Source organism: Astyanax mexicanus, chromosome 6 (assembly GCF_023375975.1).
Source record: "Astyanax mexicanus isolate ESR-SI-001 chromosome 6, AstMex3_surface, whole genome shotgun sequence".
Lineage (NCBI taxonomy): Eukaryota > Metazoa > Chordata > Actinopteri > Characiformes > Acestrorhamphidae > Astyanax > Astyanax mexicanus.
Window position 1 is genome coordinate 4,570,886 of NC_064413.1, and position 14,893 is coordinate 4,585,778.

At 39.0% G+C, this 14,893-nt stretch overlaps 1 protein-coding gene and 2 long non-coding RNA genes across 3 annotated transcripts in view; 1 reads left to right on the forward strand and 2 right to left on the reverse strand.

Moving 5' to 3' along the window:
* The window catches only part of LOC125802491 (uncharacterized), a 479,356-nt gene that overhangs the window by 22,155 nt on the left and 442,308 nt on the right, over window positions 1-14,893 (reverse strand). The window lies entirely within an intron of this gene.
* On the forward strand, window positions 1,064-7,462 carry klhl38b (kelch-like family member 38b). The gene is made up of 4 exons (XM_007250829.4): window positions 1,064-1,408; window positions 3,714-5,067; window positions 5,335-5,440; window positions 5,528-7,462. Exons 1-4 carry the CDS (start codon window positions 1,383-1,385, stop codon window positions 5,815-5,817), a joined length of 1,776 nt encoding a protein of 591 aa, XP_007250891.2. The 5' UTR covers window positions 1,064-1,382; the 3' UTR covers window positions 5,818-7,462.
* Window positions 11,276-11,936, reverse strand: LOC111193401 (uncharacterized). Its single transcript, XR_002650501.2, has 2 exons — window positions 11,905-11,936; window positions 11,276-11,461 (listed from the first exon to the last, which is right to left on the reverse strand). It is a non-coding gene; the product is annotated as an uncharacterized LOC111193401 (long non-coding RNA).

A 14,893-nucleotide genomic window follows, 5' to 3' on the forward strand; every position in this document is an offset into this window, starting at 1 on the left:
AAGAGTTAAATGATTAGAAAATCCATAGATCACTGATTTACCAAAGTCTCAGACCTTAAAGGAGCATTAAGGATTAAATTGTCTGTAGTAACTCATAACATGATGAGGAAGTATCATCAGATATTTAAAAAAACATGCTGAGTTTAAGCACTGGCAGAGCTTGTCAGCAGAGCTAAATCCATTATTTTCTCATTTTCTTAAATATAGAACAAAGTATTATTATTTTTGCATTAAATCGTCTTGTGTGAGAATTGGTATTGAGAAATTTAATCAATGTGCTGAGCTGTGGATTTCTGCAGCTCCTCCAGAGTGACCATGGTTATCTTGGCTGCTTCTCTGACCAGTGCTCTCCCTGCTCGATCTGTCACTTTGGGTGGGTGGTGGCCATGTCTTGGCACGTTTGCAGTTGTAGAATACTGTCTGGTGAATTCCTTGGTTCTTCATGATGCTGTTTGTTCACTAATGTTCTCTAACAAACCACTGAGGCCTTCACAGAACAGGTATATTTATCCTGAGACTACCTTACATGCAGGCAGGTGATTGCCCATGCTTTTATTTAAAGGCTTCAGAGTAAAGGGGGCTGAATACTTTTGGTGTTGATCCACTGTGTTTTATTATCAAGTCTAAAGTCAGGGCCGTTTTGTTTTCCCACAAAATCTTACAGCACTTCATATCTTACAGCTTCCCTCTGCTACTGACAACATTTATGGAGATGCGGATTTCATTTTCCAGCAGGACTTTTGGATTTTCATTAGCCGTGAGCCATAATCATCACATGTATTTACACACAACCGTGTTTCTCATCACCATGTCCTTCAGCTCCACAACAGATCAACAGCTTTAGAAATGTGAACAATCCCAGCTCCACCTCTCCAGGCCTCATCACCTCAGTGTTTGGTACGGGCTGCTGTAGTAACACAGAGCCGGCTGCTGCTGGAGGGCTTAGCCTGGAACCGAGAGGGTTGGGGTGGAGGTCTTTCCAAGCACATGGTCGGCTCCTGGAATGTCTTTTGGGTACCGGTGATGTTTACAGCGTTTGTAAACAAACACACACACACATGCGGCGGTGGATCGGTTGGGGGGGGGGGGTCTCTGTGGAGGCAGCTATGCAGACGGTGGAGAAAGAAGCTGGACTGCGTTAGGGGGAGCAGTTGCGGCTCTGACGGAGACGAGGGCCTGCTATTTTTAGGGAGACTGGAATGTACACTGAGGCCTCGTGGAAGGAGAGCTTCACAACAAACAGTCCAGAGCCATCCCCTATAAACATCCACCTTCTACACTTACAGACCTCTCCAAACATACATAGAGAACTGAGAAAAAGCTGAGAAAAAGAGAGAGAGATAAAAAGAGAGAGAGAGAGAGATTCATAGTTGTGATACAAGATGTGCTACAAGTTGGCTGAGACCAGGTAAGTAAGTCAAGCTTTACCTTGACTTGAGAACTTTGGTGGCTGTGATGGTCTGTAATTGGTGGATGCGCTGGTCATTTGTATATATTGTGTATATATTTTATATAAATTATGCATGGTCTTTGGAATTGGATTTGGAATTTGCATTATATATATATATGTATATATATATATATATATATGTGTGTGTGTATTTGAAAGTTAACCCTTGTGTGGTGTTCGGGTCTGTGGGACCCGTTTTCATTTTTCATCAAATGATACTAAAAAAATGTTTTTTCTAACTCAAACTCATTGGTCATTGGCTCATTTTTTGTGAGAAACACATATCAAAACACATTTTCGATAAACACACACTGTACACCCCCCCCCCCCCCTACACATTTATATTACATACAGTATGTTTGGCCAAGGGCTAATAAACATTGCTTCATTTGTAAATTTGAAACTAAACAAATTTTCTACTCATATCTTGAGTTTAATTCATTTTCTTTTACATTTTATAAAAAAAAAACTAATAAAAAAAAGAATAGCACTTTTTGAAAGAAATGTAACATAAGAAAGGTAAAGGGCAAATATTAACCATGTAAGCTGTTTATATTGCTTGCAGTTTAGGTGAAGCGAGCATGTGTAAAGCATTTTAATGTAGAATTGCTTAATTTTGCTGAATTAAATACAAGAAACAAAGTAAACGAGTAACAAAAATATGAACACCACAGAAGGGTTAACAGGGACAAACAATATATGCATGAACTGAATCCACTGAAACCAATTATCTTATTAATACTCAATATCATTTTTCTTGCTTCTTTTAGAGTTTATTTGTGATATTATACTTTGTATTATCATTAAAACATAATGTGATATGTTTATAAAAACATCAACAGTGCATCCAGAGGTTATAAAGAGTGCATGACCCTAATGTGCATGTGCATGTTGACACATATCGAAGCCATGTGAGTCGTAAACCTGCTGATCATACAGAATAAAAGCCACTCGTGTTGCTCTCAGCATTAAAGGCTGTGTATTGGCAAGAACCTGGCGATATGTACGATACGATGTGTAGATATGTATCACAATACAGGGTGATATATTGATATGATATGTGAGATATTGTGATATATTGCAATACTGCAAGCAAGACCACTGCATATTGCATCATCAGTGTATTTGTATTTATCATCAAATAAGTTGTTGCAAGAATAGTTGGACGTCCAGACGGAAATATCAGATTGCAGTGCTATTTGGAGGGAAGATTATTTAGAGGGAAGTTACCAGAAACAAATTAATTATTTAAAAAAATTAAGGCACATTAGGTGACTTGAATTAAGGCGCACTGTATTATAAGGCACTCCATAAATGGACGTCTATTTTCTGGTCTATTTTTATACATAAGGCGCATCAGATTATAAAGTGCATTTTAAGTGACATTAGTAAGGAACAAGGGTGTAGCCATGTTTCCTTTCTAATTCAGCAGAATTAGATCTCACCACTAGGGACACCTAAGTAAACTAAACTGTAATTCCTAAAATTTTAGCGCGGTTAGCAGCAGAGCTAGTCGTGATTAGCAGCGCTTAATGCTAGTAAATGCCGCCCGACACGGGGGAACCATGAGTGTTCTGGTAACCCTTGGCACTATGAGCTAGCCGTTCGTACCACATAGTTCGTTTTAACACGATAAGCACAAAGGCTACAGTTTAATGTACTTACCTCTGAGCGTCAAAAGAGCTAGCACTGCGATTTGCGGCTAATGCTAATGCTGCTTCAGTCTTAGTGCTGGAGAAACTTCACTGAAACGCCTGTATAACTCTGTACTTCAGTGGAGTGGCTTTACTGCTCCTTAATACCTGACTGGTAGAATTCATATATAAGATGCACCGGATTATAAGACGCACTGTCTATTTTTGGGAAAATGATAGAATTATAGTCCAAAAAATGCGATATGTATGTATTGCATGCATAATGCAACATCCCAGATGTCTCAGCTTAGAGTTGTAGAGCGTGGCGATAATGGTCTTAAAGTGATCAATCCCATGCAGTTTAAATATTCATGAAGTTCCTGCAGATTTTACTCTTGACATGGCAGCAGTATGTGGACAAGCACTGTCCTGATGAGAAAAGGTGGGTCCACAGGTTGCAGGACAATCAACTGGTTGCAGGACCTGCATGAACATTATTTGGTAACAATCTCTCGTAAACATTTATTGGAGCATGGATTGAAAACCAAGATGTCTTGGTGGTTCTAACAAAGCCCAAATAATCCCATATCACTGATGCTAAACCTTTTGTCTCCTCTTTTACTCAACAGCATCGATGGACCCATAACAGAAGTCCTGCACTACAAAGACAAAGAGCTGATGGAAGCGCTGCCCTTACAACTGAACAACCTGAGAAAGGAGCAGATCCTCACAGACGTTGTCCTCTGTTCGGACGGCAAGGAGATTCCCTGCCACAGGAACGTTCTGGTGTCCAGCAGTCCTTACTTCTACGCTATGTTCTGCAGCAACTTTCGAGAGAGCCAACAGTCCTGTGTGGACGTGAAGGATGTTCCCTTTGAGATCTTGAGTAGCATTGTGGACTACGTCTACACAGGAAGCATCAGTATCAGCATGGAGCTGGTTCTCCCGTTGATGCAAGCCGCTGCTATGCTACAGTACGTAAGACTTTTTGAAGCCTGCTCGACGTTCCTTCAAGCCCAGCTTAGTCCGGACAACTGCCTGAGCATGATCCGCCTCTCTGAGATCCTGCACTGTGTCAGTCTTCAGGAAAAAGCCAGAGAATTGGCTGTGAGAAGCTTCTCGGACGTTGCGTCTTCGGAGGACTTCTGTGAGCTTTCCCTGCATGAGCTAGTCGGCTACCTGGAGGACGACCAGTTGTGTGCCGAGGAGGAGCAGGTGTTTGAGATCCTCCTGACCTGGATCCATCATGATCCGTTCGCCCGGCGAGGTAGCATCCATGATCTGTTCCGACGGGTGAGGCTGCGACACGTCCATCCATCCTACCTCTTCCAGTTTATTGCTAACGACCCTTTGGTGCAGTCCTCTTCCCTGTGTACTGAGATCATTGAATCAGTTCGACGGCTTCTCTTTTCCGTTGGCTCCTGTTGCCCAGGTGATCTGCAGCCACTTTGGGAAACTCCACGCCGCCATACCTGCAAAGAAGCTTTAGTGGTCGTAGGTGGTCGGAAGAACAACGAGCGCACATCCCGTGAGGCAATGCTCTTCGACGAACAGACGCAAAGATGGCAGTGGCTTGCCAAGCTCCCTGTACGCCTCTACCGTGCCTCCTACGTCTGCATGCACAGCATCCTCTACGTTTTAGGAGGTCTCACCATAAGATCAGGAGGAGGAACGGTGCCTAGCACCACAGTTTACACTCTCTCCCTCAAAACCAACCAGTGGAGAATGGCCGAACCCATGCTGACTCCTCGATTTGCCCATCAGAGCATCTCCTATCTGCATTTTATCTTCGTCATAGGTGGGATTACAGATGATGGACAGATCTCTAACGGCGTAGAGAGATACAACACCATGTTCAACCAATGGGAACTTATGTCTCCAATGCCAACCGCAGTCCAGCACCCTGCAGTGGCTGCACATAACCAGAGAATCTACGTGTTTGGAGGGGAAGATGCCATGCAAAACCCAGTACGAATGATACAGGTAAGATAAATTCCTGTCATAAAGCCATTTTGGATAAGCGCATCTGCTACAAACTTTAAATGTAAATATGAAAGTGAATGATCTTTTTCTGGCAAACAATGAGTACATGAGTTATCAGTTTGAAATAGTTCAATAAATATTGCCGTTTCAAATTGAATCATTTGTTGCAAATGTCACTGCTTAACTACGTTATTAATAATGATGTATGTATATGTGTAGACATATTAATTTATATATATTTAATTATAATCCCCAATTTCGCCATAGGTCTACCACATTGGAAGGAATCTCTGGTGCAGAATGGAGAACAGGACGGTGAAGAACGTCTGCGCCCCTGCTGCTGTTATTGACAACAAAATCTACATCATTGGAGGTCAGTTCAACAAAAATAACTAAAATCTATTAAATTCTATTTATTAGGTTGATTAATTGATTATTGAAGAATCTCCTACTTCCATAGGTTACACAAGACGAGTGGTGGCCTATGACATTAAAGCTAACCAGTTTATTAAATGCAAGAATATGAAAGAGAGAAGAATGCATCACTCAGCCACGGTCATCAACAGCGAGCTGTACGTCACTGGAGGACGATACATCAACGGCCAGGACGTCATCGAGGACCTGGACAGTGTCGACTGCTACAACCCAGAAACAGATACGTGGATGTCGAAGGGAAATCTGCCTTTCAAGCTGTTTGATCATGGCGCTGTTCCTTTGGTCTATGTCTCTGATAAACATCTTCCCACATGAATTAACATGAATTAGCTTAGGATTAGTTTAGTCTAGCTTGGAGCTAAAGCCCTGATTGGTTGTTGACAACCCTGGAACATTGCTAACAGTATTGTTTTATACAACTAGCTATAAGAGATATTTGACAGTGCTGGATGTTAATCTACACTGATTTCTCTACTGAAAACAGTTTATTTGGGTGTTTAAAGCACTTCTGTTTATTTACAGTAAGCTTAGATTTCCAATATTTTGTCTAAGGGTAAGTTTCTCCAGCACTAAGGCTGGGTGCAGCAGCAGCACTGGCATTAGCCGCTAATTGCAACACTAGCGGGGCGTTAATGCTGTCCGATAGAACTTTGAGTGTTTCGGTAACCCAGGGCGCTATCAGCTAGCGATTGGTTCCGCACAGCTTGTTTTAACACAGCAACACTCGGACTGCAGTCCAATATACTCGTCTCTGAGCGGCAAAAGAGCTAGCGCTGTGGTTAGCGGCTAATGCTAATGCTGCTGCACCCAGCCTTAGTGCTGAAGAAACTTCACACAAAAAAAAACTCTTATAACGCTGTACTTCAGCAGAGTGGCTTTACTGCTTAATATCTGACTGGAAAAAAATCATACATAAGGCGCACTGTCGATTTTTGGGAAAACTAGAGAATTCTAAATGCAAAAAATATGGTAATAGCTACTGCGCTTGCGCAGATCTCCACATTACAGTTGACTTTCCCCTCTAGCATGCTTATATCCCTTTCATAGCTCATAGCTTGAGCAGTAACCTGATAATCTGGCTCGTTTTACTAAAGAAATGGACTTTATCCATAAACGGAGGCCATGTTTAGCGTTACTTGAACTCCCACTCATACTGCAACCAGTGGCTGGTCTCCTCATTATAAGATTTTAATATTTATTTTTAAATTCTTTGGCAGTTGAGTTGTGTTTTTCTCATTTGGTTTAATAGTTTTATGTTGATTTTCAGAGGACAGGTATGTGAGTGTATAAAATATATTCCTATTAAACTTGCTAAAGAATTAATAATCCAAAAAATCAGTGAATTATGATAATAATACTCTAAATAACAGTAATAATGTGATTCATTTTGTTGCTTTTTCCATTAGAAAAAACACATATCTGGAGTTTCTAATCTGGGTATGACATTAAGTACAGATTAACGCTCGGCTTCAGTGTGGTGCATTAAAGTAGACTTTTAATTTGTGGACTAAATTTTGATTTGTGTAGCACTTTTCTCTGAAGAGCATCTTTATCCCAACACATTCCCACCACATGGTTTCGTTTACTGTGTTCTTCTCACTGTTGTTTTCTTTGCTGTTTGGAAAGACATTTGCACAGTTGTGTATTGGGTTGAATCAGGTTCATAGTTAATTGTTTAATTTTTGTTATTTTGTTGCATTTTATAAAAATAGTTCTTTATAGCATGCTGAAGAAGACTGGTGACTTTATAAAACTGTCTACTTGAATTATCCACATACTGTATACACTGGTATTACCTTCAACTTTCCCTTTTGTTATGTGATAGTAGAGTGTAAATGTTAAATGTTACACACTTTTGTAATATTTTTGTAATGTTTTTGTAACGTTTTTCATATTTTTATTTTGTTATGTGATTGTGTTTGTATCAAGTACAGAATTTAAAATAAAAGTCTTTTTGCGATTTATTTTGGAATTATATTTATATTTTGGAATTATATTTATATTATATTTTGGTACGATTCCTTGCCTGGTTTTCATAAGCTCTATCCGGATAGGATTGGTTTCTCAGGGTGTTCTGGGGTAATTTTCTCTTTTATGGTGGTCATCTGTGATTTTATTCCCGTCTGCAACGATCGTGTATGTTTTTCTCAGACGTCCTCTGAGAAAATTACACGCTAAATTATCTACTGTTTTTCGCTGAACTCCGTGGTCCTCCAGTAATTTTAGTCCCGTCCAGATCCACATGTCTGAGTTTTGTTTCCACGGAGATCCATGTTAAAAAATCACAACAGCGAGTGGAAATGGAGGAGCTACTGAACGCCGCGATGTCATGTGATCGAAAAACTCACTGGTCCTTCTGTTTTTTCAATTGCAGTCCAGATTAAAGAGTTTTATCACTGAGTAGAAGTGTGAAATATTTTCTACATTATTACAGATGCCCCCCTTAGAAAATAATCTTGTCTGGATAGGGCTATAGTCTTAAAATAAATTTTATCTTTACCTGCACTTATGTCTGCTCTGCTCTCTCATCCCTCTCCAACCAAATTTTGAACCTTCAACCAAATATTTTGGAATTATATCCATTTTCTTTCAATGCAGACAAGAGCAATTTTTATCAAAGCAGCTAAAATGCTGGTCCAACAAGTCCAACAAGCTAAGAATTACCGGATTTTCCACAGCTCCAGCATTCAGATGAAGGTGTGATGACCTGCTAAGCCAGGAAGGCTCACAGTCTTGCATATCTTGGCTGTTTTGCTGCAGTCTCATAATGCTCTGCAGCATCAACATGTCCAGACATGAAGCAGTAAATCAGTGGGGTCGTGAACCAGCACTGACTCCTGCTGCTGCTGCTGCTGCTGCTGCTGCTGCTCTGCTGTTGTCATGCTTTCTGAAAGGATGAGGAAGGAATACAGTTTTAACTGATATAAAAGCATATATATTGTGGGAGAGGTCCAGCGGGCGATCATTGGTTCGAATCCCAGTCATGCAGCTTGCCATCAGCTGCCGGAGCTCAGACAGAGCAAGACCACAGTACAGTAGATGGTGCCTTTTCCCCTAATCACTCCTACGGTGATGTGGATCAGCACAAGGCTGCGTCTGTGAGCTGATGTATCGGAACCGAGTCGCTGCGCTTTCCTCCGAGCAATGCTGCATCAGCAACAGCTTAAAAAAAGGTAATGGAAAAATGGGAAAGGCATATATTGTGAAAAATCATATACAGCTCTAGAAAAAAAATAAGAGACCACTTAAAAAATATGAGTTTCTTTGATTTTACCAAATGTAAAACCTCTGGAATATAATTAAGAGTAAGATGGGTGATCACAAGCCATCGAACCAAACTGAACTGCTTGAATTTATCCAAAAGCAGTGTGTAAGACTGGTGGAGGAGAACATGATGCTAAGATGTAAGAAAACTGTGATTAAAAACCACGGTTATTCCACCAAATATTGATTTCTGAACTCTTAAAACTCTTAAAACTTTATGAATATGAACTTGTTTTCTTTGCATTATTTTGAGGTCTGAAAGTTCTGCATCTTTTTTGTTATTTCAGCCATTTCTTTTTTTCATTTTCTGCAAATAAATGCTCTAAATGACAATATTTTTATTTGGAATTTGGGAGAAATGCTGTCTGTAGTTTATAGAATTAAATAACCATTTTCATTTTACTCAAACATAAACTTATAAATAGCAAAATCAGAGAAACGGATTATTTTGAGACGTTTTTTTGCAAATGTTAGATTAAATATATTGGCCTACAGCTTATCTACTAACTAACTAAGGTGTTCACCATTGGCAGGTTCAAAAGGTGAAGCTAACTGAAGAGTCTTTAAGACGTTAAAGTGCGATGGTCATGTTTTTAAAGGAGGGCAGGTTAAATATCCTGTAAAGCCTGAATGTACTGTGCTAAAGGTTGTTCCAGCAGATGGATGATGCTGGAGGGTCCGGGGCTGGGGCACTATAGGTGATCCGTGTTATTTTGGGAAACAAACAAGCGAGAACATTACACCCCCACAGAATCATGTGGCTGAGCCGCACTTCAGACAGCCCAGAACGTAAATTGAAACATTTCGTCCGGCCAGCCTGGGGGAATGATGAAATTGGTGCTAGAGGAACAGCAACAGGTGTGTGTGTGTGTGTGTGTGTGATGCAGTGTGTTTATGTTTGTCTGAGTGAGTGCTTGCAGATTCAGGAACCTTCGGCTAGTCCTAGTTCTGTGTTTACCTCCTTCAGAAGGGATGAGCCAGAACATTAAGACCATCTGCCCAATATGTTTTTGAACCTCTGTGTGGTCTAGTGCTGGGCGGTACGGCCAAAAATGCAAAAAAGAAGATAATTTTAATTAATCATTTTTGCAAATGAGATAAAAAAAAACAGCTTAAATAACCTATTTATCATGTAAATATTAAGTTTTATGTCTAAAGAACAGTTTCAGTGCGAAAATTCAACACATAATCTGCTCAAAAACGCGACTCATAAATGAGCGGTAGTTTTAGGAATCTGCCACATGGATGTCTAGGAAATCCCCTCGCAGGACTCAGCGCTGGGAGCACTTAGCTTAGCTTGGGAAAGGATATTTTAGGACAGGGACAAATGTCACATGTTGTTGAATGTATCTGGCCTGTGATAGAAGCCTGTACTCCAGTAGTGAACCTAAGTGAATGTTGGTAATGAACAGCCAGCAGCCCAGGCCTCAGAAGTTCACCAACATCCAAAACACAGAGGTATCTGTCCTGTTCATAATATTTAGACTGGGCTGGAGCTGCTGGGGCTTGATTTACTGCTCGAGTTTGCTTACGTTCCTTAAACTGTAGGAGGAGATGATTTCAGACAGAAAACACAAGCACTAGTCACTTATATCTCCATTTAACTGGTTGGAACTTGTTTTAATGATGTGATATATATATAGGTCCCTGTCGTACACCCTGCGCAAGAGGCGTCATGGTGCTCATTGCTATCTTATACCCCCTCAACAACCCATTTTCGCACCCTGTGCTTGTCGAACCATTAGAATAGTGTCTGAGTTTAGAAATATATTTATGCCTACTTTAAGTAAAAGGGTTAAAAGGTACAGGTTTCAAAACTACTTGAAAGTATAAAAGTAAAAGTAATTTAAGGGAAAAAAGTTACGGCATTAAGAACAAAAGTTAAGGCCGATCCACAAAGTCATACAGTGCTCTAAAACACCACCCCCCTCCCCAAACACATTTTTCTAAAAAAATTAATATAATGTTATATTAAAATGTTATATGTTGATAAATTTGGGATTTTGCACTATATTTTGCATATTTTGCATATATGCTGATATATTGAAAATGAATGTATTTTGGTAGAATGTAAATAAATTAAAGAAGCTTAGTTGTACGAGGCTATTTTTAAAATGTAAAGAGTAGAAGTAAAAAATCATCTAAAAAATAAATAATTACTCCAGTAAAATATATATAATCAACATTTCTTGTTAAGTAAGGTAACAAAGTATTTGTACTTAGTTACTTGAGACATTGCTTGCTAGACCATTTAAAAACATTAAATAAAAATAAGAACATCCAGAAAACTTCTTTCCCATAAAGCTATGTTGCTGGTTAAAATATGCAGACAAAAATTCAATAATAAGACTAAACAACTGTGCAATATTTATAGCCTACAGTCTTTAATAATAAGAAGTACATTTTATACTATAGTAAAAATTGGGGACAAGCCATAAATGGTAAAGATAAGTAAAAAAAAAATATATATATATATATATATATACATATTTCCCGCTATTAAAATAGCTGTGATGATGTCAGGGCCCTGAATACATCACCACCAACTCCAGAGTCATTTTATCTGCAAAGACATTTTTACACAGACACAGTACTTACCTGGATCCTGTGGAAATGGCGGCGCGCGAGCCACCCGGGTCCTTAAGGTCTGGGTAGAGACCAAGGGGTGTCCTGGGGCAGGGGAGTCTGGGGGTACCTGTGAAAAAGAGAACAGAGAAAATAATACATTAACATTGTAAAATTATCATCAATACTTACCTGGACGTCCAAATGTTTACATGCATGTCATTCTGTTTGTAAATATGTTAATATTGTACATATACAATCATGTATAGTTGTCTTACCCACCTGCCCTCAAGTTAATTACTTGTTGGTTTAGCTGGGGATAGGCTAAAGGTATTTAAAGGCAGGCGGGTACACTATTGGGGGGCTGGTTGAGCGTGGCTGGTATGCCGACGGGAGTTTATTGAGCTGAGTATTAGCTTTTGTGGTGGTAGCTGCCAATCCACCGTTAACTCCTACCAGTGTAGCGTGTAAATAGTTTGTATATATATTGTAAATTTCGTTTTGTTTTCATTTTTGTTTTTGGGTTCGGATGCTTAATTTGTCACAATAAACACTTAAAAAAGGGATTCTTACCTGGTTCCAGGCTGTTTTTGCGTCTCTGCCACACCTCTCTCCGGTAACCTCCGGACCACTTGTCCTCACACTCCCACAATAGCATTAGTCACATTTGATTTTGATTATCTAAAACAAGCTTAAAATTAGCTTAAGTCACACCTAACACAGGCCATTATCCTAAAGAGGTTGAATCAAATGATCTGAGGATGAAAGCGATTTAACACAGGTTTAACACAGCATCATGAGATGATTTTAAGATAAAATTTAAAAAGTCAATAAATTAAAATAAGGATAGCTGGGAAATGCCCATATGAAAAAAAACACTGTAGTAGTACAGGCATTTTTACAGAACTCTAAAAGAAGTTGAAATGTATACTGAACAAAATTATGGGCTATAAGACAATAGTTAAAACATAAGATAACAATAAGATAATATTTATTTTATAGTTAATTTATAGAGATTTTATAGATATTATAAAATGTCTTTTACTACAGAAAAGAGTACTCAGATTTACACTGTAGTGTGTCAGTGTTGCATAATACACACATTGTGATCTGGATCCTGGTTAGAGGCGGGGGGGGGGGGGGGGGGGGTTGGGGGGGGTGGAGTAGAGTGGAGTGGGTGGGGTGGGGTGGGGGTGGGTGGTCTGCTTTTCTTGGTACAGATGATCCAGGTCAGCACTGGGTTTTACAGAACACTCACTCACTTCTGAGGTGAAACGTGAGCCGGGTGATGGAGGCTGAAAGGTAATGGGGAATGGGGAGGTACAGATGCTGCTGTGAACGTGATAACCCTCAGACTTTACTCACTGGGTCACATGCTGGGTCACATGGTTCCATGTGTTCAATATGTCATGGACACTGTTATGTTATCCGTGACCTTTTGTTGTTGAAGTGATGTTTTGTTTTTGACCAAAACTCTTAAGGCTCTCCCTTTCAAAAAAGGAAAGGATAAGGTATTATTATTTTGGTATTTATACATTCTACATTATAGCTTATCTACAGTGATGTTAACCCCTTACAGATTTTTGCTTTTTTAATCATATGTAAATTTTTTCAGATTATCAGATATATATTTAATATCTGACAAATAAAACCTGAGAAATATGTTCAGAATGACGTTACGTAACATTGCAACACTGAAGAAGCATAGACTTGTTATTTAACAACAATGTTTATTAATAACCAATCTCCCTATCTACTGTAATATAATTAATAATGTCAATTTTTTTTTAATATACAGCCTATAGCAAAACACAAAAAACAACAATAAGGCTTCACACTGCACACTCATTAAACCGAAATAGACCAAGAACAATAACATGATTTACGATGACTTTCTACTTTAATATAAATAACAATGTTAAGAATATAAAATACTTTTTTCATTTTAAGCATAAGGTCAGTACAAAACACAAAAAACTTGCAATATGGCTATGCACTCAGCAATCATTAAACCCAAATAGACTAAGAACAATAACATATTTTACAATGACTTTCGTCTATTCTAATATAATTCACAATGTTTAAAAATATAAAATACTTTCGAGACAAACAATTATTATTTTTTTAGCATATAGCCTCAGCGCAGACCACAAAAACAGCAACAACACTTAATTGGAGTTGTTGTTGCCAAAGGTTGTTTTCTTGCAATATTTTCATAATGAAAAGTGATTATAATGTTATATTTCAAGTATAACTTGAAAAATATGTTACTGATATCAAACCACTTTAATTTTAACTTACCTTCTATACATTTTACAAAATTCTAGATTTTGTATTATTACCCTAAGCATCCATAGAAGCAGGGGCTGATTTTACCACCACGCAAACCACGCAATTGCTTCAGGCCCCAGAAATCAGGCTGGCCTAAAGGTTGAAAAAAAAAAAAAAACGAAACACATTATTTCTTTAAGTTAAGCTAGGCGAGGTAGACTAAGATAGCTTCGGCACAACCATGAAACGGTCTTATTCCAGCGGTGCCCAAAAAAGAAAGATAATTAAGGAAAGGAAGTCCAGCACAGAAACCTTGACAAAGCTTGCCAATTTTTTTTGCAGCAAGAAAACTTTTGACTGGTTAAAACGTCTGGAATATAATAAATAGAGATTTAACCCATTTTAACTACAACCAAGATTATAGACCAAGATTACATCCAAAGTCTGTGTAAGCTGCATTTTCTCGGGTTGATCAGTCTTATCAGTGGGAAAGAATGGGTCTGTTCTTCAACGTTTTATTGATTTAGAAAGTTCTGCACTTCACACGAGAACTTTGACCTCCTTAGTTCTTTGTTCCATTGAAGATTTAAAAAAAACACTGACAGGATTTTTCCTAATAACTTGACTTAACTCCATTTTATTCACATATTGTGCCACAATGTAACTGGCAAAGGTCATGTTTAAACATTAACAATGCATTTATTGACCTCAGTGACCCTCAGAGCTGAGATGTTACTCAGTGGGAGAATCCAAGGAGCAGTCAGCCCAGTATTTTTAGTTGGTGGTGGGATTTCCCTTAGGCTAGTGTTTCCCATCTCCAGGCCTGTATGGAATTAAATTTGCGTTTTTGTTACTGTTCCTTTAAGGCTGTTGTACAGAAATAGAGCATGTTCTGATTGGCTGCCCTGCACCTGTACAGATTGTTCTGATTGGCTGTACCTTGTTCCAAAAAAACATGTACCATGTATGATGAAATTTTGACCCCATTCTTCCTGCAAACATCCTAAGGTGTTCTGTCCAGTACAGTCCAGTACCCGCACCTGTGTGCCCTTCCACAGCTATGCCATTGTAATGTGTGCAGCATATGGGTTTGCATTGTCTTGTTGAAAAATTCATGGACATCCCTGAAAATATGTGATCCTGAATGCAGCATATGCTCTTAGACCTCAATGTGCTTTTCTGTATTAATGATGCATCACAGAAGTGTACTGCCACAACCCCATATCATGACAGATTCTGGTATTTGGTTTGCTGATAACAGTCTGGATGGTCATTTGTTCCAGACTAATAC

Bases quoted from the DNA above. Each gene is read 5' to 3' on its own strand.
- klhl38b (XM_007250829.4), top strand. From the start codon at position 1,383: ATGTGCTACAAGTTGGCTGAGACCAG. The intron at 5,068-5,334 runs GTAAGATAAATT...ATTTCGCCATAG, and splicing joins ACCCAGTACGAATGATACAG to GTCTACCACATTGGAAGGAA. The intron at 5,441-5,527 runs GTCAGTTCAACA...CTACTTCCATAG, and splicing joins CAAAATCTACATCATTGGAG to GTTACACAAGACGAGTGGTG.